The following is a 24,751-nucleotide window of genomic DNA, read 5'->3' as shown; positions in this document are numbered from 1 at the left end:
GAAGATCCCACATTCAGCGGAGCAACTAAGCCCGTGCTCCACAACTACTGAGCCTTTGCTCTAGAGCCTGTGAGCCACAACTACTGAGCCCACGTGCTGCAACTACTGAAGCCCGCGCGCCTAGAGCCCATGCTCTGCAACGAGAGAAGCCACCGCAATGAGAAGCCCACGCACCGCAAAGGAGAGTAAGCCCCCGCTCGCCACAACTAGAGAAAGCCTGCGTGAAGCAACGAAGACCCAACACAGCCAAAAATAAATTAAATAAATAAATTTATATTTTAAAAAAAGCAGCATTATAGCTTATAAGATCTTCTACCAGAGTACAGGACTGTTAGTAATGTTTTCTTCCCAGCTACTTGATAGAAGAAATCTGACTCTTCAACATCACTTTTTAAAAAATAAAAGGCATTTACCGTACAAACCAGATTGTAAATATTCCCTGAAACAAAAATAAAATTGCCCATAATTCCACTACCTTAACAAACCAGGTATTGATATTTTTTGGTATATCCTTCTTGTCCTCGAGCAGACATAATTTTTGCATAGTTGCAATTAAAAAAAAACCACATGCATTTTGTTTTCCCTTTCATTTATCATCTCTGTTGTGTTGCCACAGTTTTTCATAATTAGCATTTATATGACTGCATAATATTGCTCTAAGTGGCCATACCAATGTTTAGTCATTCCCCAACCGTTGAGATTTATATTTTAAAAACACATAATGCCTCAAAGAACACCTTTGTGCATAGTGTTTTTTCTTTTTCAATAATTTTGTTAATACCTAGGTTAAAAAGTTTGAAAATTTTTACAGCTTTTGATAACAATTTACAAATTTCCTTCTGAAGGGTTTGTGCCAGTTTACAGTGTGAGCAGATATTTACGAGTTTACCAATTTCCCCTCAGCCTCTTCAACACTGAGTATTATCGTTAAAAAAAAATAACGTTTTGTTCATTTGATAATTGTAAGGTGGGACATCATGTTGTGTTGTTAAAAGTCACTTTAAAAATGATTTGCATTTAATGTGGTTTAATTGGCTATGCCCAGCTTATTGTGGACACAGACCGCATGCTTAGTTTGGAGCACCGGAGGGAAGGGGTGATGCGGGCCCATGCTCCCCCGTCAACGAGCGTAACCGCCAGAGACAGAGGTGGTGGTGGCGGTGGCGCGGGGGATGGGGTGTGGGGCGGGGCGGGGTGGTTGGACTTTGGCGCGTGCGCACTCCATTCTCCCCGGCCTGGAGGCGACGGTCTTCAGGGGCGTGAGAGCAGCGCGAAGAGGCCAGTGAGGACGTGACAATGCGCAGGCGCACCACAAGGCCCGTGGATTCGTGGGTGCCCCGTGACCGGTGTGGGCTGGCGGCGCAGGCGCACTGACGGCCTGGAGGGTCGAGGGGCCTGCGCAGTCGCGCTTCCTTAGGCTGCAGCCATGGCGGGGCAAGAGGATCCAGTGCAGCGGGAGATTCACCAGGACTGGGCGAACCGGGAGTACATTGAGGTCATCACCAGCAGCATCAAGAAAATCGCAGACTTTCTCAACTCGTTCGGTCAGCGGGCGAGCAGGGGGAGGCTGGGAGGAGGGAGGCCCGCTGAGGGAGGGCGCTGAGAAGCTTTGAAGGGGACTCGGGGAGCCTTGGGCTCCTGCTGGTTTTCGCTTCCTCCTTCAGGCCGCACCTTCCCGCTCTCGCCCTGACCCCCGGCCTCCACTGGGCAGTCCCTGTGGGGTGTTCCTGCCCCACGCTGAGCTCATCGGCTTCCTTGCCTTCACCCCGGATCCATTAACAAGTCTTTCCTTTTCCCGGACACGTCAGGCAGCCCCATCCATCGTCTGCTTCCTTTCTTCTCTTCAGTCGCCTCCCTTCTTCCTCTGTGCTTCGCTTCCAGTCCCCACTTGGCGCTCGGAACGCAGCATGGCTGTGTCACTGCTTGGTAAAGACCCTAGACGGTTGCCCATTTCCTTCCGGATCGAGTCGAAACCCTTGAGCTCCGAGCCTCTTAGTTGCCCCTCCGGCCCCTCCTGTGGGTTCCTTCCTGTCTCCGCGCGCGCTGTGCTGAGTGGCAGCAGATGAAGGCAGAGTACGGTCCACATCGCGTCAGGCCGTGGACATCTCTGCATTGCTAGTCTCTAGCCGACAGTGGGTGTTCTGTCTGCTTCTAGTAAAATCTTTCCTAGGCCTGCTCGTGACAGTTTTAAATTCTCTCCGCATTGTTCTTCCGGACGGCAGGCCCCTGGCAGAGACCTCCTACCTCATGTTCTCCAAGTGTTTCTTTGAGAGAACTGAGCGCTGGGTAGACTTTCTATGTCATCACAGGTGTGGGGATGACGTCTAGTGATCTTTTTCCAACTGGTGTGCTTCTGGTCCCCTCTTTCAGCAACATTAAGCGATTAAGATTAAGGAGGGGACACCGATGTATTAAAAAAGATTTCAAAAGGAATTATTTTCTAGCTAGAGAACTGACAAGTCCTAAGGAGTATAAAGGTGACAGGGCAAGAGTCTTGTCAGAAAGCATCAGCAAGAGAAACTAGAGCTGAGTACAAGACTCTCTCTCAGGTTCTGTGGGGGACACAGAATAAGAACCATTTCCTGCATTTAAAGAATTTCTGCCTTGAAGATGAAATAAGGACAACTTCAGAACAAAGCAGAACATTGCTTTTGTCTTAATATATTCACATACAGTGTGACTTCGTGTGATGGATTTCCTCACTCAGGGAATGAGGGTGAAGGTAGTGTTAATGAGAGATGAGAATAGTATAAATTATACGTCAGTGATACAAATTCACACATATAACTTAGTATAGAGGTTGTAGTAGGGAATGGTAGTCAAGAAGTCACAGATCTCATGTATCCTGAAATTATTTTTTAAGTTCTACGCAAACTATTTTGATGTTAGTTCTCCTAATTGTCTCTCTTGCTTCCTTAGAGAGCTAAACTATTATTGGGGGTTCTTTAGGGCATTCTTTACTCATAACATTACCTCAGAGGCAGAGCCAGATAAGAGAAAACAAAATGTTCCATGCTCCAGGAGGGATGGAGTGATGACAGGATCACAGCTTTGACACTTTGGCTTAGTCTGGAGAGGCAGTGGAAAGTAGTTGGACAGATAACTGACGTGGAGAGTTTTTACTTTTAAAACCAGAAGCAAAAGGCTTCATTTATCTGGTAGGAGTTAGTATCTGATATATAGACACAGAATATCCAAACAGAGTATTAAGAATGTCAGTTCAGTAAACAAAGCATCTAAAATAACAAGTTAAACTGGTGCTGTTGTTCAAAATTTAAAAGTGATCTAGCATCTCACTTCCCCCAGTTTGGATCCAGATAATGTAATAACTTCGTTTCTGAGCACGGAATCATATTAATAAGCATATAATAAACATACATTTATCTCTGACATAAAACTTCTTGACATATTACTGAAGTTTTAGTGGATGAGTCTTGGAACTAACCGAAAATTGAAGAGTTTGAGCTTAGGATTGCGGAGGAGAAATGTCTCTTTTCTTGCTGTATAAGCAAGGAAATACCTGTTGTGATATTTTAGCAACTGCGTGTGAGTTCCATTTTATGATCAGATAGAGAATAAAGACTTTTTTTTTTTTTTTCTTCAAAATTTCCAGCAAGTCCTAGACCAAGGAAATAGACGCATAGGATTCTGTTCTTCAGGAGCTGGAAGAAATGGCTTCCCATGGCTTAGGCCATTATTCTCCTTTAGGGTGAGGGTAATGGCCTAATGTTTGGAGTAATTACTAGGTGGTTTTTGAAGATTTTAGAAAGTGGATATAGTCCTTTTAAAGAAAAGAACAATTAATTACAAGTAAGAACAATTAGGAAGCACGATTAAAAGTTAAAGCAATTTATCTTAGCAGTTAGGTATACCTGAGGCAAGTTCCTGAAGATTGACGATATCACGATACAAGAGTTTAGACAAAGACCACCAGGCTGAGAAACTGGATAAATCATAAGGATAGACTTGAGTGTGTTGTCTTGGCATTGGACGACTCAGGATGAGTGAGTGTGGGATGTATTTTCCCTTTCTAAGCCCTTAGCATGACTCCTCAGTTCTGACGTTTATCTGGGGGGGGCTTTGTATTGTGTTTATAATGTGATTTGGTGGTGCAAAGATTTAGCAGGTGTTTACTTTGAGGGGGCATCTATAGCTTTTTGAAAATGGCAGCAGACCTATAATTCTCACCCTGACCACAGAGAGGTTGTATAGGGCATGTGCTTTGGGGAGGGACCTGTTTTTCCAGGATACCTAATGATTCTGAACAGCTTTTACCCTGTGATTCCAGCTGGTGTGAGTAGAATTTTGATCTCTTTGTGGTTTACCCTTTCAGCGTTGGAGGACCACCTGAACCTGAAGACACACAGATCATGATGGAGCACTAACATCCTAACACTGGGCCTATTCTGTACTTTGAATTGATGAAGTTTCTAAAAATAGATTGTTACAGATGATAGCTTTTTATTTTTACACCTTTTTTTCTGACTCTAAAGCTAATATGTTCAGAGAAATGTAACAAAAAAAATAGAGAATGAGGCTACTTTTACATCTCAATTCTTATACTTAGCCAACAAATACAGCTTGCCTCTTTTGACTCCAGCTGTGTGTCAGATGCTCTGAGAAAGGGATAAATAAGAATAAATGGACATAGCCACTCCTAGGAAGTTTATAATTTTGTTGGAGAAATAAGACCTTAAGAGAAAGACAGTGTTGATTTTTGTAGGCTAAGGTTACATGCAGTAAGAGTTCAGAGAAGTTGTCTGGTAACTGGCATTTGTTAGCAGTGGTAATGTATGCACACCATCAAGCACCCTGATGAGGACAACTGGCTTTTTCTATTACGGTCTGGTGATAATGTACATATAAATGCATCGTGGTTTCAAATTTGTCCAGCTGCCACATGGTTTCCCAGTGTTTTGTTTGAATCGGTATGTATTTAATGGGATCTGAAATATGACTGAAGTTTCTAGAGTTCAACGTTTTAAATTTTCAACAGTGCTTATCCATGCAGGCCAGTAACATAGTGCTGTTCTTGGATTCTGATTCGTCACCAGATTGACAGAGCTAGAACAGAACAGCCATCCAGGAAGGAACCCTCCCTCTCACCACCCTGCCCCTTCATTTTGGCAGACGTTTTTATGGGAAAAGACAGGTTGTCGGTGATAACATTCATGCTCTTACTGAATAGCATACACGATGTGCCTTTGAGCTTCTGAAAACCGGGCTGAAAAGAGATTAGGTCCTGTTGGGCAGTCCTAGCAGTGGCAGTGTATCCGGGAAAAGGAGGGTGCTGAGGTGCTTCTACTCAAGCTTGACCTGGGAATTAGAAGCAGCAGCACTAGCAGATTAAAAACAAAAACAAGGTTAAAAAGAAGAGTGAACAATGTCTGGAATAGGCAAATCCTTACAGAAGAGGGAGAATTATATCCATTCAGCAAAGACCTCTCAGAGGTCCACTTTGAACTGACTTGAAGGAGAATGTTTAAAAGGGCAAAATGAGTAAGATTTGGACTTGATGAAATGAAAGTCAAGGCAAGATCAGGGTGTGCAAGATTTGTTAAATTGGGTGCTGAAGCGCTTTTGCATAACATCCAGGGAAGAGATGAAAAGGAGGGGTGTGAGCTAAGTGTTAGATCACTGGGTGGGAGAGTGTCTCGGAGAGCGGATATTTTAAACTTTAGAAGTGAGGATTATTGAGAGATGCCTGAAGAACAGTTCTGGGAGGAGTATGGGAGTAATTAGCATGCCTGGAAACCTTTTTCTCCCGGATGTTGAGAACAGTTGGAGGAAGAGTAGCCAAGTGATTTGTGTCAGAGAAGTTTGCAGGGGGAAAGGTATTTTAGGGCAAATCTAGGTTTCCTTTTGGGTGAGGTGGTAAAAGAGATTGGAAAAGGTAGGGGAAGAAAAGGAATTTTTTGCAGATGAAAGGTGGGATCCACAGGGTATTTGATGTTCTCCAATTTTTCTCTTGTTCTGAAAGGTCTGTGCAGGTGCTGATGGGACATCAGGCGCCCTTAGAGCAGCAGCAGTGAGCTGGCTTCCATGAGCTCAGAAACAGCACACCTTCCCTCCTCCTCAGGGTCTGCTGCTTCCTTGGCCTCTGCTTTTCTTCCCTGTTGAGATTATTTTCTTCCTCTTGTCATTTCCCCTCTCTTGAAACTCTTGGTTTGACCGTTAACAAATGGCCATCTGTACAGCCTTGCTGTATTAGTTTTCTCTTTTCTATTGCTGCCATAACAGATTACCACAAATATAGCGGCTTAAACCACATACTTTATTATCTGACAGTTGTGTAGATCAGAAGTCCAACACTGGTTCACTGGGCTGAAATCACAGTGTCAGCAGAGCTGGAGGCTCTAGAAGAGGAGCTGCTTCCTTGCCCGTAGGTTGTTGGCAGAATTCAGTTTCTTGCAGCTGTAAGACTAAGGTCCCTGTTTCCTTGCTGGCTGTCAGCGAAGGACCACGCCCAGCTTCTCAAGGTCACTTGCATCCCTTGGTTTATGGCCACCTCCCTCCATCTTCAAAGCCAACAGTGGCAGGTTGAGTCCCTCTCACACTTCGAATCTCTTCTTCCACCTTTCTTCTGCCTTTCTCTTTTCCATTTATGGATTTGTGATTAGATGGGGCCCATCTGGATAATCCAAGATCTCAAGGTCCTTAACTTCAATCACATGTGCAAAGTCCCTTTGCCTGTAGGATACATATTCACAGGTTCTGGGGATTAGAGCGTGGACATCTTGCGGGGGGCGGGGCGGCATTATTCTCTGCCTGCCACATTTGGTAGGAAGTTAGGCAGATCCTCTCTAAGCAGCTGTGCTCCTAAGATACTTCTCACCTTATCCTCCCACTGCCTTGTTTTGCCCACTCGCTCTTCTTATCTGTGCTCTGCATGATACATCATTCCTCCTCTTCATCTTAGGGGCTGTGTGTGTGTTTGTGTCTGGAATGGCATTAATCCTGAATGTCAGTCTTCTTTTACCAGATATGTCTTGTCGTTCAAGACTCGCAACACTAAACGAGAAATTGACAGCTCTTGAACGGAGAATAGAGTACATTGAAGCAAGGGTGAGTATGACGGGCAAGGGCCTTCCTCATGAGGCAGGCATGGCTGTGCAAGAGAGAATGCACATTTCCACTTGTTGCTGAAAAAACCTGGAAGCAGAAACAGGCTTAGAGAAGTTAACTACCTTGCCTGAATTTAAACCAGCTTTCTGGGACTCTGGAGCTGTCATCTTTTCTACCACTCCCAACTACCTAGGATAGGAAATAAGATTTTTTTTTTTAGACCCCTCTAATGCTTTTGAACTTATCTGATTGTCAATTTTCCTTTGACAGGTGACAAAAGGTGAGACCCTCACCTAGAACTGTGCCATGCTGCTGCTGGGAAGTTGTTTTCACAGAACGCAGACCCTCGTGGGAAAGGCCCCAGCAGCCTTCAGCTCCTTCCTCTCTCCTTAAAGAGCAACAGGGCTTATTCTTGTTTTTCTTTTTTCAAAAATGTGGCCTTTGGGCTCTGCCATGTACACCCAGCGGTGTGATGTGACCTGTGGGGAGGAGCCTAGGGGAACTCTCAGAAACAACATGAGGCATTTTACTTCTTCAGTGACACTTTATAGCACTACTTGTCAACATGTTTGAGGCGCTAAGAGCCAAAAGCTGGGACTCTGTCAAGGTCCTCCCCACCTCTCTCTTTCTCTCTCTCTCAGCCTTTCCTTGCAGCTCTCATTGCCTCTGCATTGATTCTATAAACGGTCTTTGTCTCCTCCCCACCTTTGGCCGGGGGTCAGAAGCAGTCCTGGCTGAGGTGCCCTGGCGAGGTGGCTGCCAGAGAATGTTGTTGCTAACCCACCAGTTTCTTGTCCTTTTGGGGAGGTCAAGTCCAGACCCCCACTTGGCTTAAAAAGGGACATTTTCAGAGTTTTCTTTCTCTCACTTGGGGTGTCTTTATCTCTCATATTTCCCTAATAAACTCCTCAACTTTATCTGACTGCTGTGATTGTGGTGGGGAGAGGAGCTAGAGATGGGGCTCACATATTCCACAGAAATCTGATGTGTGGGATTCTTATTCTAACAGCAAACTTTCAGATGTAGCTGTTTGGTCAAACCCTAGGTGGCTTGCCAGCTGGAGCCCCCATATTTGGACTTTGCGCTAATTCATCCTGGGAATCGTTTGGTCATTCAGTGGACATTTACCAAGTACTTAGTATGTAGGCACTTTATGCTCCAATAAAATATACAGTGTTGAATCAGGCGTGATGCTTACAGTCTATTGAAATACCAGCATCTACACAATTTAACGGCAATCCAGGTCAGACTATTAGTTTTATAAGGTACAAGCTAAATGTCTACTTCTTTTTGAAAAGCAAATCATTTAAACAGAAGAGTCTAAAACTTTTCATTCTAGCATCAAAGCCTGCTATAAACTTGTGCCAACCCACTCCTAAAGGCTTAACCCCCATTTAGAATTTTCACTTTAGTCATGTAGAAGTCATTTCTCCCTATTCAAATCTTACTTGCCACTCAAGGTCTAGCTTAAGCTGAACCTCCTCCATAAAGTTTTCCTAACTTTACTTTTCATTCAGTACTGCCCTGTTCCTTTTCTCGGTCCCTCCCATCCTGCCATGCTAATACTGCACTTCAGCCCTGGGTTTGATCTTGTTCTCTGCCTTAGTGTCTGCATCGTACAGTATACATCAGTGCCTTTGCCTGTGTTGCTCAGCCGGGTACCTTGCAAAAGGCAGGTAGTCAGTAAATAGCAATTGAACTGACTGGGCAGAGCTCAAGCTGCTTTGCATTGTCACATCTGAGCTTAGATCCGTGCTTAGACCTTTGGAAGACCATTTTAAGTAGTACCTTAATTTAAAAATGTGGTATTACAATGGAGGCAATACTGACCTCCTTTACTTTGGTAAGTGCTGTTTTTCAACATTATTGAGCTCATCTGAGGTGATTTAACAGTCTCTTGAGTTCATTATTCATAATATCTTCCCTATCCTTTCTGAGATAAATAAGTACTTGTAAAGTTCAAGTTTTAGATTATCTGGTGCTCTGCAGTCAGTTTAACAGATACTTACTAAGTTCCTACTATGTGTGAGGACTATAACAAGATAGTAATAGAGGCAAAAGTGATGATAATCTATAGAAGCCGGAAAAACCCTTCCTTAGATGACGTGAAAATGATAAATTTTTTTATGGTCCTATAGACATTCTGTTAATTTGTTGCTATCAAAGTAATATTTCTAAAAAAGTTAGTGCCCTAAATACCATGTTGCTAGTGGTAAGCTGCTGGTTGTAAGGAGAGCAACTGGCATGGGAACCAGTGAGCCTTACCTCCTCCAGTAGAGGTAACAACTCCTGCTTACCTGGCACTTTGAGGTGTCAGAGTGCTTTCCTGTGTAACTGTCAATACCCCCTTTATAAAATGACCCTCGGCTCACTCACGGATATGTAACTAGTATTGTCTGTAACTTATTGAGTGTTAACCACATGCTAGATGTGCTAAGTGCTTTGTGTACTCTATTTCATTTAGTCCTCAAGCCCTAAGAAGTAGGCGTTCTTACCTCCATGCAGTTCTTTAGAGAGGCTGAAACTTGTCCAGAGTCATACAAAGTAAGCAAAGGTGCTGGACTTTGGACCTAGACCTGCCTGCCTCAGACTGCTCTAACCGTTCCACTCCCGAGTGTGGTATAACCACATCTAAAACTTCCTTTCTCATTCATACTTCAGTGCTATTAGATAATTTTTTTTAATATAAATTTATTTTATATATTTTATTTTTGGCAGTGTTAGGTCTTCGTTGCTGCACGCGGGCTTTCTCTAGTTGCGGCGAGCAGGGCCTACTCTTCGTTGTGGTGTGCAGGCTTCTCATTGCGGTGGCTTCTCTTGCTGTGGAGCACGGGCTCTAGGTGAGCAGGCTTCAGTAGTTGCAGCACGTGGGCTCAGTAGTTGTGGCTCTCAGGCGCAGGCTCAGTAGTTGTGGCACATGGGCTTAGTTGCTCCGCAGCATGTGGGATCTTCCGGGACCAGGGCTCGAACCCATGTCCCCTGCATTGGCAGGCGGATTCTTTTTTTTTTTAACATCTTTATTGGAGTATAATTGCTTTACAATGGTGTGTTAGTTTCTGCTTTATAACAAAGTGAATCAGCTATACATACACATATATCCCCATATCTCTTCCCTCTTGTGTCTCCCTCCCTCCCACCCTCCCTATCTCACCCCTCTAGGTGGTCACAAAGCACCAAGCTGATCTCCCTGTGCTATGCGGCTGCTTCCCACTGGCTGTGTTTTACGTTTGGTAGTGTATATATGTCCATGCCACTTTCTCACTTCGTCCCAGCTTACCCTTCCCCCTCCCTGTGTCCTCAAGTCCATTCTCTGGTAGGTCTGCGTCTTTATTCCCATCTTGCCCCTAGGTTCTTCATGACTTTTTTTTTTTTTTAGATTCCATATATATGTGTTAGCATACGGTATTTGTTTTTCTCTTTCTGACTTACTTCACTCTGTATGACAGATCTAGGTCCATCCACCTCACTACAAATAACTCAATTTCGTTTCTTTTTAAGGCTGAGTAATATTCCATTGTATATATGTGCCACATCGTCTTTATCCATTCATCTGTTGATAGACACTTAGGTTGCTTCCATGTCCTGGCTATTGTAAATAGAGCTGCAGTGAACATTGTGGTACATGACTCTTTTTGAATTATGGTTTTCTCAGGGTATATGCCCAGTAGTGGGATTGGTGGGTCGTATGGTAGTCCTATTTTTAGTTTTTTAAGGAACCTCCATACTGTTCTCCATAGTGGCTGTATCAATTTACATTCCCACCAACAGTGCAAGAGTGTTCCCTTTTCTCCACACCCTCTCCAGCATTTATTGTTTGTAGATTTTTTGATGATGGCCATTCTGACTGGTGTGAGGTGATACCTCATTGTAGTTTTGATTTGCGTTTCTCTCATGATTAGTGATGTTGAGCATCCTTTCATGTGTTTGTTGGCAATCTGTATATCTTCTTTGGAGAAATGTCTATTTAGGTCTTCTGCCCATTTTTGGATTGGGTTGTTTGTTTTTTTGATATTGAGCTGCATGAGCTGCTTGTAAATTTTGGAGATTAATCCTTTGTCATTTCTTCATTTGCAAATATTTTCTCCCATTCTGAGCGTTGTCTTTTCATCTTGTTTATGGTTTCCTTTGCTATGCAAAAGCTTTTAAGTTTCATTAGGTCCCATTTGTTTATTTTTGTTTGTATTTCCATTTCTCTAGGAGGTGGGTCGAAAAGGATCTTGCTGTGATTTATGTCATAGAGTGTTCTGCCTATGTTTTCCTCTGAGAGTTTTATAGTGTCTGGCCTTACATTTAGGTCTTTAATCCATTTTGAGTTTATTTTTATGTATGGTATTAGGGAATGTTCTAATTTCATTCTTTTACATGTAGCTGTCCAGTTTTCCCAGCACCACTTACTGAAGAGGCTGTCTTTTCTCCATTGTATATTCTTGCCTCCTTTATCAAAGATAAGGTGACCATATGTGCATGGGTTTATCTCTGGGCTTTCTATCCTGTTCCATTGATCTATATTTCTGTTTTTGTGTCAGTACCATACTGTCTTGATTACTGTAGCTTTGTAGTATAGTCTGAAGTCAGGGAGCCTGATTCCTCCAGCTCCATTTTTCTTTCTCAAGATTGCTTTGGCTATTCGGGGTCTTTTGTGTTTCCATACAAATTGTGCAATTTTTTGTTCTAGTTCTGTGAAAAATGCCATTGGTAGTTTGATAGGGATTGCATTGAATGTGTAGATTGCTTTGGGTAGTAGAGTCATTTTCACAATGTTGATTCTTCCAATCCAAGAACATGGTATATGTCTCCATCTATTTGTATCATCTTTAATTTCTTTCATCAGTGTCTTATAATTTTCTGCATACATATCTTTTGTCTCCTTAGGTAGGTTGGCAGGCGGATTCTTAACCACCGCGCCACCAGGAAAGCCCCATTAGATAATTTTTAAGCTGTTACATACTCATATTAGTCTTACCTGCCTCTTCACCATCCTTCCTTTGGTAAAGAAGGCTTCAGGGGTTTTCCTGGCTGTGTCTGGCAAACACTGTTTGCATTGATGTCTGTGTTGTCAAGTTTCACTGCTTCCAGCTTCCTTTCTCTAAAGACTGAATTGTGTGTTGTATTTTCTGGAAGTCTTGCCTAAGGAATTTAATCAACTCTGGCACTTTCCCTAGCTGTCTCTGGGTTTCCCTCTTTTGAAAGACCTTATTTGGTCAGGCTCCAGAAACTGGGATTTTATTCTCAAGATATACACGTCTTTGCACATAGGTCATTTCGGTCCATAAACAGTGTTATGCTAAACCACCGTTTATTTTGTCCCCAGTGTGTCACTTCAACTTATGTACTTAGAGTTCTGTTATACTAACATTTCACCCTCACCGATGATGATAAAGTTATACTTTACATTTTAATCTGTGTTTACTAAATCGTTCAGTTTTTAAAATTTAAACATCTGTTTTATCCTTTTATAATAAAATTAAGATGTTGCCAGGATAGCTGTTTTGATTTGAACCATAAGGAGACTAGGAGTTCAGAGAGGTTAAATACTATACCCAGCTTTTCTGAATCCAGATTGTTCTCAGTCACCTCACCATCATGAATAAAAATTGTCCTGGATAAAAGAACTATCAAAACTCAACAGTAAGAAAACAAGCTAATAAAGAAATGGACAAAAGATTTGAACTGATACTTCAAAGAGAAAAGGATGGCAAACAAGCTCATGAAATGACGATCAACATTGTTAGTCATTAGGAAATAAAAATTAAAACCTCATCAAGATACCACCATACGCAATCTATTAGAATGGCTAAAATTTTTCAAAAAGAACAAAATCCTGATAATAATAAGTGCAGGCAAGGATGTGGAGCGACTAGAACACTCATACATTGCTGGTAGGAATGCAAAATGATATGACTACTCTGGGAAGACAGTTTAGCAATTTCTCACGAAATTAAACATGCACTTACTGTGTGTCTCAGCAATCTCATCCCTAGATGAGTCTCACCTAAGAGAAGTGAAAACTTATGGACGCATACACACAAAACCTGTATGCAGATGCTTATAGGAGTTTTATTCATGATTGCTCAATGTCGCTTAACTGGTGAGTGCATAGTGGCATACCACTTGGTGATGGAAAGAAATAAACTTGATACATTCTACAACATGGATGAATCTCAAATGCACCATGCTAAGTGAAAAGCCAGACTCAAAACGCTACATGCTGTGTGATCCCATTATATGACATTATAGAAAAGGCAGAACTATAGGCACGGAGGACTGATGGGTCAGTGGTTGCCAAGACTTAAGCCTGGGGGTAGGGTTTCATCACATTCTCTTTGGGGGGTGGGAGAGGGTGGATTGTTCTGTATTTTGATTGTCGTGATGGTTACATGACTATGCATTTTGTCAAAACACACCTCTATCCACCAAAAAGAGTGAACTCTGGAAATTTAAAATAAATTTAGAAGAAAAAAAAAATAGCCTGGTTAGATACACATCTAACTCATGGTAGTTATTGCCTCTGAGGAGGAAGGAGGGAAATGGGACCAGGGTGGAAGTCAAAAGGTATTTTAGCCTCATCATTTATGTTGTCTTAACTTTAAAAAGTAAATAAATGACAACGTGTTGTTTATTTTATATGGTAAGATTGTCAGTGTTTGCTTTATTATTGTACATCTTTGTATTTTTTGATTGGTCAAAGTATAAACAAGACAAAATATATCCTAAAAGAAAACTTTTTTTAAAAAATTTATTTATTTATTGGCTGCATTGCGTCTTCGTTACTGCGCATGGGCTTTCTCTAGTTGTGGCGAGCATGGGCTACTCTTCGTTGTGGTGCACGTGCTTCTCATTGTGGTGTCTTCTCTTGTTGCGGAGTATGGGCTCTAGGCACGCAGGCTTCAGTAGTTGTGGCTCGCGGGCTCTAGAGCGCAGGCTCCGTAGTTGTGGTGCACGGGCTTAGTTGCTCCGCAGCATGTGGGATCTTCCGGGACCAGGGATGGAACCCTTGTCCCCTGCATTGGCAGGTGGATTCTTAACCACTGCGCCACCGGGGACGACCCCTAAAAGAAAATTTTGAAAAGGCAGCAAAGTAGAAGGGAAAAAAAAATCACCAGTTGTTTTAAAACACTTGGGTACATTTTCTTTTTCTCTCTAGTTGTTTGGTTTTCAATAGTGGAAAGTGTACTCTAAGAACAATATAGCCTGTAGCTTTACTTTTACGTAGAGTACCCTAAATATGTTTTCCTTCCTCTTTTTTTTTTTTTTTTTTTAAGATTTTTAATTTTTATTTATTTATTTATGGCTGTGTTGGGTCTTCGTTTCTGTGCGAGGGCTTTCTCTAGTTGTGGCAAGTGGGGGCCACTTTTCATTGCGGTGCGCGGGTCTCTCACTATCGCGACCTCTCTTGTTGCGGAGCACAGGCTCCAGACGCACAGGCTCAGTAATTGTGGCTCACGGGCCTAGTTGCTCCGCGGCATGTGGGATCTTCCCAGAGCACGGCTCGAACCCGTGTCGTCTGCATTGGCAGGCAGATTCTCAACCACTGCGCCGCCAGGGAAGCCCTTCCTTCCTCTTAAATGATCTTTGTAAACATTTGCAGTGATACAATGTCACTGTTAAGGCCTGCGGTTATCTCAGCAACTGCTTTCATTTTAGGGATGTAGACATTTCTGTCATATTAAACTGGTATGTTTCACCTCACTATCCTGGGAGTAAGGGTATGTTTGCATGAATCCTGAGAATTATGATGGCTCTGAGCCATTGGGATTTGATTAACAGAAAGTCCTGTCTTTCTCAGGTTTCCCTCCACAAATGTTTCCACATTAATGTTCGATAAACCTGGCGGTCTGTGTCACTGCTGGTCACTTAATCCTGCTGGAGGCCATTAGGACGTGCCATCTCTTTGTATAATGTGCGGCCAAGGACCGCCCAGAGGAGAATTACCTGGGTTCGCGGTGTTAGTTCCTTTGTAGATTTGTCAGACTCCTTAGATTCACTCATACCATCGTTTTCTCAAAGGCACCAGATGATGAGCCTCTCTAACCCAGCACTCTCCTCTGACCACCCGCCTTATACCCTTATAACCCCTTCAGTTTCCTTAGCTGTAAAGTGGAGATAATGACATGGCTTTCATGATGAATGTGGACTGCTTAGTAGAGTGCCTTGCATTTGATAGATTTATTCTTTCTCCTTGAAGTTCATCTTTGACTAAAATGAAACCCTCTGAACTCTATTTCTGAGCTTCTCCAAGTAGAGTCTATTTCAGGTCACTGAAATTTAATTACAGGGACTCATGTACCATCTTTCTTCAGGTTTACCTAGCACCATGTGTCTCTCCTTTGTTGCACTAGTGGTAACTGCAACTTTGTTTTCATTTGTGTGATGATTATGGGACCCTCATTGAAGTGCTGTGGAGGCATGACTTATCTGCAGTATTCTCAACACTTAGCACAGCACCTGGCTCCTAGTAGGCCCTCAGATATTCTCAGAATGAAGGAAGAAATGAGTGTTTAAACTTTGTAGTTTTAATCTTTCATAAATAAACATCTCATTTCTCAAATTTTTACCATAGCGCTTTGCACATAGTAGGTCTGGTTATTTTTTCCTCTTCATGGCTCTTAGGAATTGATTTAGGTCTATTATATCTCAATAAAAGCTGGGGGAGGATTGATTTAGTTGTTTTCATTATAAAGGTAATAAAACTATATTCTAGAAAATGGGGCTGGCTGAGGAAATAATGACATTTTACATAAATGTCATCACACTATGCATATAATTTGATAGCTCTTTCCCCCTTTTATTTCATTTTCCCTCAGTAAGTTTTCCCTATTTTTAATGGTGTTGCCATTCTCCAATGTAGTTTGTGGAGAAGAGTTTGCTTTCATGTCAGGCAACCAAAGAAACTGAAAAAGAGGTTGCTCAGATGGGTGAAAATCATAAACCTAAACCCCTTTACTTGTGGATTTGACTGAGAACAGCTGTCCAGGAGTGCAGCCAAAAACAAAAACAGAAAAGCCTATTTGCTCCCTTCTCCCTGCTATTTCTTTTAAATGTTAGGGCCATAGTGCTGGTCTGTGGGCATAAGCATGTGTGCCTTCTTGGCCTGGGCCACCAGGTGAGTTTTCAGTAAGTGGTAGGACTGTAGGAGTCCTGGGCTTGGAGGCCGTGAGTTTAGTCAATGAGAAGCAAACTGGATAGGGGAATCAGTGCCTGCTGCGGGGTCTGCCTAGTCTCCCGATGGGCATGACGCCTGATCTGACACCCAGGCTAGATATTTGTATGATGGGAGTTGGGAAGGGAGAACTCTTAGTCTTTATTCAAAGTTCATCTCAGACGTTAACCCCTCCTGGGGTTAATGAAGATTTACCTGATTCTTTTCAGATCAGCTAGTCACCTTCCACTTGCTCTTTTACTGGTATAACCAATAATAAAACTACATGTCCTACGTCAACCACAATAAAAAGAACAGAACAGTCTACATGTCCTGTGCTTTCCCAGTAGCCCAGTAGCATTTTGAGGGTAGAGACAGTGTTTTTAACTCATCTTTATAAATAGTAACTGCTGCTATTTGCAGAGTGCTTGCTATGTGCTAGGCACTGAACACTTTTCCATTTAATCCACACTCCTATGACATAGGTACTTCTTAAAAATGCCAAAAAAAAAAAAAATGCCAGTTTCAAAGATGAGCAATTAAAGGCTCAGAGACATCTCATATCTGAAGCTAAACCTGGAATGAAAACCCAGGTGGGTGTGAATTTCAGAGGGCACACAGACTGAATTGTGAAAGTTTATTCCCTCTTCAGTTTCCTTTAATCTTTCTGATTATGTCCAGGGGGAAGGAAGTTGGTTTGACAACTAACACTCCGTATCTAACATTTAACACTTGGCTGACTTTTGAACCAACAGAACGCAGGCTCAGAGCCTTTACAGAGAATAAAGTTTAGTAACTGTTGTTTTGTTTTCTTTAACTTAGTTCCACTGTATTCTTCTATGGCAAATGATAAAGAATTTCCATTGATGGTAGTGATATAAAATTTCTTCTCAAATGTGTTTAATTGCTTGCGTATGCATAGAATAACTTTGAAAGGAAGGACAAAAAACATGATACCTGTTGCCTCCAGGGACTGTTTCTAGGTGGCTGGGGGAATGGGAAAATTTCACTTTATCCTACTTTTCTGTACAAAACTCAAATTTTGTGACCCAAAATGGAGACAAAACAAACTTGATCAATGAGAAAATTAGTAAATAAATAATAGCGCAGAAGGTAGGGAGAATATGGCAAAAAACCATGAAGGGCTTAAGACAATGAATGAAACTAAAGAAACGCTGTGTCAGAAACGTACGAAAGGTACGAGAATCCAATTTACAGGGGAAACCCTGGGACAGGACGGCCTATCGCCATCGCCCGCTTCCGTGAAAGCGGGACCCTCCGTCGTCAGGGGACCCATCTGCGCATGCGCACGGCCTCAAGCCGGCCATCTTCCAGGCTGTAATCCATCCCCCGCCGAGAGCGCGCGAAAACTGCAAGCACGCCTGCCGGGGACGCGCACGCACGCCCCGCCCCGCCCCGCGCAGCCAGCGAATCCCGAGGCGGCGAGGCCCGGGTAGTTTTGGCTTCGGGAGGTAATTCCCCGGAGGGCGGGGAACGCGGAAGAGGCAGAGGCGGGCGCGGAGGAGGCGGGCGCGGAGGAGGCGGGCGCGGAGGAGGGAGTCCGGACCGGAAGAGCCCGGCTCCCAGCAGGAGATGGAGCCTGGGCGGCCGCGGCCGATGCTGCGCTCAGTGAACACTCGCGAGCCGTCCCAGGTCATCTTCTGCAACCGCAGCCCGCGCGTGGTGCTGCCCGTGTGGCTCAACTTCGACGGCGAGCCGCAGCCCTACCCGACGCTGCCCCCCGGCACGGGCCGCCGCATCCATAGCTACCGAGGTAGGCGGGCCGGGGTCGCCCAGTCGCGCCCGGCCGCGCCGCCCCCTTGTCCTGGCCGCAACGAGCCCGGTGCTGAGCTGTGCCCAGCGCGCTGCCCAGCGCTCTAGGCCTGATAACAACGGTAACGGTGGCTCGATCTCACCGAATTCCCGCCCCATCCGGGGAGGCAGGTGCTGTTGTCATTATTATTCCCATTTTACACTCGAGGAACTGACGCCCCAGAGAGGTTGTGACAGATCCAAGTAGACGCAGCTAGTGACAGAGCATTCTTCTTTTAAGAGTGCATAATTTGCATTTGATGATCGACCCCACGTGTATTCCGTCCCTCACGCCCATTTGTTCAGTCCGTGAATGGGAGAATCCCACATTCTCTGATGTGCCCAGTGGGCCACGTCCGCGTAGGGTCCCTGTCTTCATGGAGATCGCGGTCCAGTGGGGGAGACGAGACAAATGCATAAGTAGTTAAGAACAAGCCAGTGTCATAATCGCTACCATAGGAACGGAGCACAGCAGGGCACCTGCTCAGTGAAAGGGAGGGGTGTGTGCTTTGAGTTGGAACTTCCCAGAGAAGAAAGGGAATCCTGCAGGATGAATGGGATCTTACTAACCCAAGACAGGAGTGGAGAGCTGTAGGCAGAGTGAACAGCATGGGCTAACACCTGGAGCCTGGGAAAGGGGAGAGGGTATGGAATGGTGGGAGAGGAAGTCTGAAAGGTGATCTTACCCCTAGGGAAATGGGGGCCATTGAAAGTTTTTAAGCAGGGAAATGACATTGCCTGATTTAATACTGAAAAGCTTACCCAGGTTGCAAAGTGGTTTGGAGGGGGTAGAGTACTGGTAGCAGTTAGGAAACTGTTGTAATAACCCAGGTTGGAGCTGTCTAGGCCTTACTGCATAAAGTGGCAGTAATCTTCCCTTGGTTTTCAAGAAGAGAAGTTAATGCTTGCTAAATTTTCACTACCTTCCTCGTAGGATCCTAATGGATCTTTTTTCCTTGAGGGTGGCATACTCAATAATGCTCTTCAAACTTTTACACCGAAGTTCTGCTAATATTAAATGAGGAAGAACACAGTTCTTCCAGGCATTTACATTTCTGTAGTCTCCTATTTTATCTAGGAAATTGTGTGAATTTTGTATTCTTCTCCAAAATTTATCTGTGCCTGATTTAATATAAACATTAAAAAAAAATTACCACGTGAATGTACTTAATGTTATCGATACTAAACTGTACACTTAAAAATGGTTAATAGTCAATTTTATGTTATATATATGTTACTACAAGGAAAAAAAATTACTTCTTACTTTACATTTCTTAAATTTTCCCACCAAATATTCAAGTAAATTTATGCCCCAGGAACACATGCTGTTTTTTATTCTGAGGAAACCTCCTCCCTCCTTAAACAGAATCTTAGCCCTGGGATTTTGTCTCCTTCCAAGTGCCCCTCTCTCTCTCTCTCTCTTTTTTTCTTTTTTTTGCATAAGATGTGTTTAAATTATACCTTAAATTCAGGTATAATTTACATAGAGTAAAATACAAATATCTTAGGGTTTGATGGGTTTTGACAACACCTAGATCAAGTTACAGATTAGAATATTTTCATCACCCCAGAAAGTTCTCTCCTACCCCTTTTCACTCTTCTGATTTTTCACACCATTGACTAATTTTATCTCTTTCTACAGAATGTACCCTTTTCTGTCTGGCTTTTTTCTTTCAACGTGATGTTTTTGTATCTTCTTGTTTTTGAGAAGCACAGTTCTGAGGAGTTGGTGACCTTTTCTCTCCTTTTAGTTTGCAGCCTTTGGTGTGCTTTGCAATTCCCATACTTTGCTTTTGCATCAAGATAGCAAAAAGGGCCTGGGTTTTGGAGCCTCGCTCGAATACTTGCCCTTCTCCTTACTGTCCCTGTTGCCTTGAGCAAGTCACTTGGCATTTTCAGACCTTTTTTTCTCATCTTTACCTGGATCTTTTGTGAGGACTAAATAAAATAACATTATTGGAATGGCTTTGTATGGTGTTTAAGCAGAATGAGAGGCAGCTATTCTCAGTGTCAGAGTGAGGAGATGAAGGAAACAGGTGTGCGGCTCCTTAACCTTGGCTTGTCTTAACAGGTCATCTTTGGCTCTTCCGAGATGCTGGGACATCTGATGGGCTTCTAGTTAACCAGACTGAGCTGTTTGTGCCGTCTCTCAATGTTGATGGACAGCCTATTTTTGCAAACATCACGCTGCCAGGTACTGATGTTCCCTCTTACTTTTTAAAAAGATAGGCTGCTGTACTAAGCAGAGGATAGGCCACTCGAAGGAGCCCAGTCATTAGTGATTTCTGCCTGATGCTGGGCAAGGTATCCAGCCTTTCTGTGTCCCATTCTCCACCATGAATAAAGTGGAAGTAATTTACTTGTATGCTGTATGTTGAACAAAGATGTCGTGCTATCTCAGAAGCTCTTCGGGCTGGTCAAGGGTGGGCTAAATTAAAATACTTGATTGTAGAATTATGAATGCGTTTTGTTTCGCTGGCCCTGGAGCAGAATGATGCCCCGGAGTCTCAGGAGGAAAAAAAAGGTGTAGAGAATGAGATATCATGGCTTATTTATTGACTTCTAGTGTTGTATCTTTCGATGTAATTGAACCCAGTCAAGGTCACTGTGTCAATCAGGGGTTTTAAGAAGAATCACCAAATTGAACATTAGCTTCATAGCTTACCACTTGTTTAAAACTCAAGTGATTTTATTAGGTTGAACCCTTAGAAACTGATGATCTGTTGGGTTAAAAAAAACCCAAATACCTGCAGCTTCAGACGAGTATGTGTATGTAGGGTTCAAACTAGTATGTGTATTTAGATCCTGCTTTAAGGCAGTGGGTATACAGAAGTGAGCACTGGTAAGTTAAATGTAGGAAATTTTGCCTTAAAGGAGACCTTTAAAGAGTGAGTTCCCCAGTAAGTTTAAAATAGGATTTGAGTTCCCCCAAAATCCAGTTACACACTTCTTTGATTATCTATTGCTGTGTGACAGCTACCCCCAACCTAACAACAACCGTTTTATCTGTTTATAATTCTGCAGCCGGGGCAGGCAGCTGGGGCAGAGCTCAGCTCGGTGGTTATTCTGCTCACTGGTGATCACTGCCTTCTGCTGGCAGGTTGGCTGGGGCCTGGGCCTCTCTCCCGTGTCATCTCAGGGCCTGGCCCTCTTTGTGTGGTCTCTCCTGCTGGGTAGCTCAGGGCTCCTGAGAGTGTAAAAGCGAACGTTGCCAGGGCTTCTTAAGGCTGAGACCCAGAATCGCCACAGCGTCACTGTGCCCACATTCAGTTAGTTAAAGCACATCCCAGGCCCAGCCCACTCTCGAGGAAAGTTCCTACACAAGGTCATGAATACTGTGAGTTGTCTGTTGCGGCCATCACATTACACTCTGCCACAACCCATGTACTCACTTTTTTTGTCCAAAGCGAGGTCCAGCTGTTGCAAATGTAATTGCCACGGTTGGCAAAGCCTCTCACTCAGCCCTTGTCCTCAGGCCTGAGTCTGCTGCTGAGAGTCGGTTTTCTGCCCTTACAGTGTACACCCTGAAAGAGCGGTGCCTCCAGGTTGTGCGAAGCCTAGTCAAGCCTGAGGATTACAGGAGACTGGACATCGCGAGATCCCTCTACGAAGATTTGGAAGACCACCCAAATGTGTGGAAGGACCTGGAGCGGTTGACCCAGGAGCATATTGAAAATCAGCGGATGGCAGAGGAGACTGAAGAGTTTAATTGAAATTTACACTCCTGGGTCTCAGCTTTTGACAGTCCTGACAAGTCTTGATCTAGATCTAGGACTGGTCACTTTTTCTCGGCTTCAAAGTGTCTCATTCTTGGAGTCAAAAAGCTCCATTGCTTAAAAGAAAGTTAACTGACCTCACTGCTGGGCACTGTGATGTTTAAGGGCAAATATCACAAAAGGTAATTTAATGCCTGTCCCTTCTAGAAGTATTTATCAAGGGAAAGTAGTTGCATTTTTGCCTCCTAGTGAGTCAGGAAAGTTTCTGTGTAAGGACTTTTGTGTAAGTAATTCAGTGAGAGTTGTAGCTTATTCTTGAGTTGTAGGAAAGCAGTGGCGTCTGCTTTTCATTCCTGTATTTTGGTTGGTGATGTGCCCACGTCCCGCACTGAGAGACCAAGGTGTCCTTGGGGCAGGGGCATAGCCGTTGGCTCTTTGAGACTCCAGTGCCTCGCATGTTATGAGCCTTCTTCCCTCAGTGTTGAATGAACAAACCAGTGGCTACTTCGGTAGTGTTAGAGGTTTTCACCCTTTCTTTTGAGGGTGGGTGGTAGTGGGGACCTTAAAGTATATACAGTAAACAGATGTTTTAAAGGGCATCAATTTTATAGAAAGCAGTTTTTATAATTTTCTAAATTGTGGCTTTTCTCTGCCCACTGTTGTCGCAGGGCTGTTTTATTTCTGTTTCTAAGCCAGGATTAGCTTTCTACAGTTCTTATTGATGATAGCTTTTTCGAAACTTGCTATCTGCACAGAAGATAGGAGAAAATAGCCGTCCCCTTGTTTAATCATAGTATTAAAGAGCTACTCCTGTACTATAAATAGTTTTTTGCCAAATGTGGGTACTTCTGTTCGTTTTTGTAAATCCATGACATTTTTGTTCGATTCAGCAGTTTTTCATCAGGCAGGATCTGGCGACACTTTGCACCTGGCTGGAGGAGAGGATAAAGCCCTCCAGCCTCTCGGAAGTTACTGCTAACACACCGTGGATTCAGAGGGTAGCCTGGAATGTTTTCTAATCTTATACATGTACAGATCCTTTCCTATAGGCTGTACTTAAATTCATTAACTTAAATTCAGTACTTCTATCAGGCCTCCTTTTTTGGTAGCTAATCGTTAAAAAAAACAAAAAACAAAAAAACTCCCCAGTAGAGAAAGTGTTGGAAGAGACAGAAAAGTAAAGGAAGAGAAAAGATCCAATTAGGTATACTACTTAAATACAACCACTAACTTAACATTTTGAACTTTTAGCCTTTTTTTGGCTTGGTTTTACGTAGTTGAGATCACACTGAATATAAAGTTTTGTATTCTACTTTCTCATTTAACTTTATAACTTAAATATTTTTCCATGGTATTATAAGCTCTTCATAGACATGAGTGCAGCCTTCCTTTTATAAATAATGTTGGCATATTTCTTGGCATGTTTATTAGTTCCTTCGAGCACAGTTCCTGTGCTCTGATATCAGAGTGAAGTGAATGAATCAGATGCCGTACAGTTTTCCCACCTAATCTTATTCTCCTCTCTCAACATTCAGCAAATAAGTGGGCTTTTTTTTTTTTTCTCTAGCCTGTTGTGGTACTCATTCAGTGACACACCTATAATTTTTTATCTAATTTTTTTGTCGAATTGTTGGGTAGGGAAGAAGAAATGCTGGTATAGAAGGCAGCCATATGATCTCGAAAGTGGGATAGGATGGGAGATTTAAGGAAGCCTGCTGGTGCTCGATTAGTTCAGTGTTGGTTTTATTATTTTTTAAACCTGTCTTTGTGTCAAAATGAGATTTCATGTTCCTGTCAAAACTTGCAATTTGAGTACTGTGTTTTTTGTGTTGTCCAAGGAAGATTGAAAACCTATAGCATGTATGTACTCATTTGAAATCTTATGAATGTATTAAATGTGTTACTTTTAAGAGACTGTGATCTTATCTATTTTGAGTTTAAAAAAAAAAGCTTTTTTGGATACATTAAATGGTGCTAAGTAAAGGAAATAGGTAAGGTGTGGTGGTGTCATTTGCCAGGCTCTTCTCTCTTGGAGAGGTGTGAAGGCCATGCTTGCTTAAAGGCTTAAGGGGGGCGGGGCGGGGGGGGGGAGGTGGATGGACAAAGGCAAGAAACCTGCTTTCATTCTCAGTCCCTTCTCTTTCCAGCACTGGATTTTGTTTTAAACTTTGTTTCTTTTAGCTTTATTTTTCTTGTAAAAATGAAATAGCACTGTAAAAAATTTAAGCTCTACAGAAAAGTATGAAGAAGAAAAGCATTCAAATTTGGAACACAGGTGGTTTTTTTTTTTTTTTTCATGAAAATAGAACCAACCGTAACAGACACGTCATACAGGTGGCAACTAAGTATATGAAAAGATGCTCCACATTATATATCATCAGGGAACTGCAAATTAAAACAACAGTGAGATACTACTACACACCTATTAGAATGGCCAAAAAAAAAAGAATGGCCAAAATCCAGAACACTACAGTACCAAATGCCGGTGAGGATGTGGAGCAACGGGAACTCTCATTCATTGCTGGTGGGAATGCAAAATGGTGCAGCCACTTTGGAAGACAGTTTGGTGGTTTCTTACAAAACGTATTCTTATTGTACAATCCAGTAATTGTGCTCCTTAGTATTTACTCAAAGGAGTTGAAAACTTATGTCCAAAAACTTGCACATGGATGTTTACAGCAGCTTTGTTCATAATTGCCAAAACTTGGAAGCAACCAAGATGTCCTTCAGTAGTTGAATGAACACATAAACTGTGATATAATGGAATAACTGTAATACAATGGAATATTATTCAGGACTAAGATGAAGTGAGCTGTTAACCGTGAAAAGACACGGAGGAAATTTAAATACATATTACTAAGTGAAAGTAGACAGCCTGCCAATTCAGGGGACGCAGGTTCGAGCCTTGGTCCAGGAAGATCCCAATGCCACGGAGCAGCTAAGCCCATGCGCCACAACTACTGAGCCTGCAATCTAGAGCCCACGAGCCACAACTCCTGAGTCCACATGCTACAGTTAC

General features: G+C 42.9%; 2 protein-coding genes across 2 annotated transcripts; both read left to right on the top strand.

Annotated features, from left to right (window-relative positions):
* The first annotated feature begins 1,354 nt into the window (after positions 1 to 1,354).
* On the top strand, positions 1,355 to 7,982 carry BRK1 (BRICK1 subunit of SCAR/WAVE actin nucleating complex). The gene is made up of 3 exons (XM_007192561.3): positions 1,355 to 1,544; positions 6,983 to 7,065; positions 7,336 to 7,982. Exons 1-3 carry the CDS (start codon positions 1,427 to 1,429, stop codon positions 7,360 to 7,362), a joined length of 228 nt encoding a protein of 75 aa, XP_007192623.1. The 5' UTR covers positions 1,355 to 1,426; the 3' UTR covers positions 7,363 to 7,982.
* Positions 7,983 to 17,722: 9,740 nt separating this feature from the next.
* VHL (von Hippel-Lindau tumor suppressor) lies at positions 17,723 to 23,644 on the top strand. The gene is made up of 3 exons (XM_057555142.1): positions 17,723 to 17,978; positions 20,088 to 20,210; positions 21,533 to 23,644. The coding sequence occupies exons 1-3, from the start codon at positions 17,798 to 17,800 to the stop codon at positions 21,727 to 21,729; spliced, it is 501 nt and encodes a 166-aa protein (XP_057411125.1). The 5' UTR covers positions 17,723 to 17,797; the 3' UTR covers positions 21,730 to 23,644.
* Positions 23,645 to 24,751: the final 1,107 nt, after the last annotated feature.

The sequence above is a fragment of the Balaenoptera acutorostrata genome, chromosome 10 (assembly GCF_949987535.1).
Source record: "Balaenoptera acutorostrata chromosome 10, mBalAcu1.1, whole genome shotgun sequence".
NCBI lineage: Eukaryota > Metazoa > Chordata > Mammalia > Artiodactyla > Balaenopteridae > Balaenoptera > Balaenoptera acutorostrata.
This window is presented reverse-complemented; position numbering and strand designations above follow the sequence as displayed.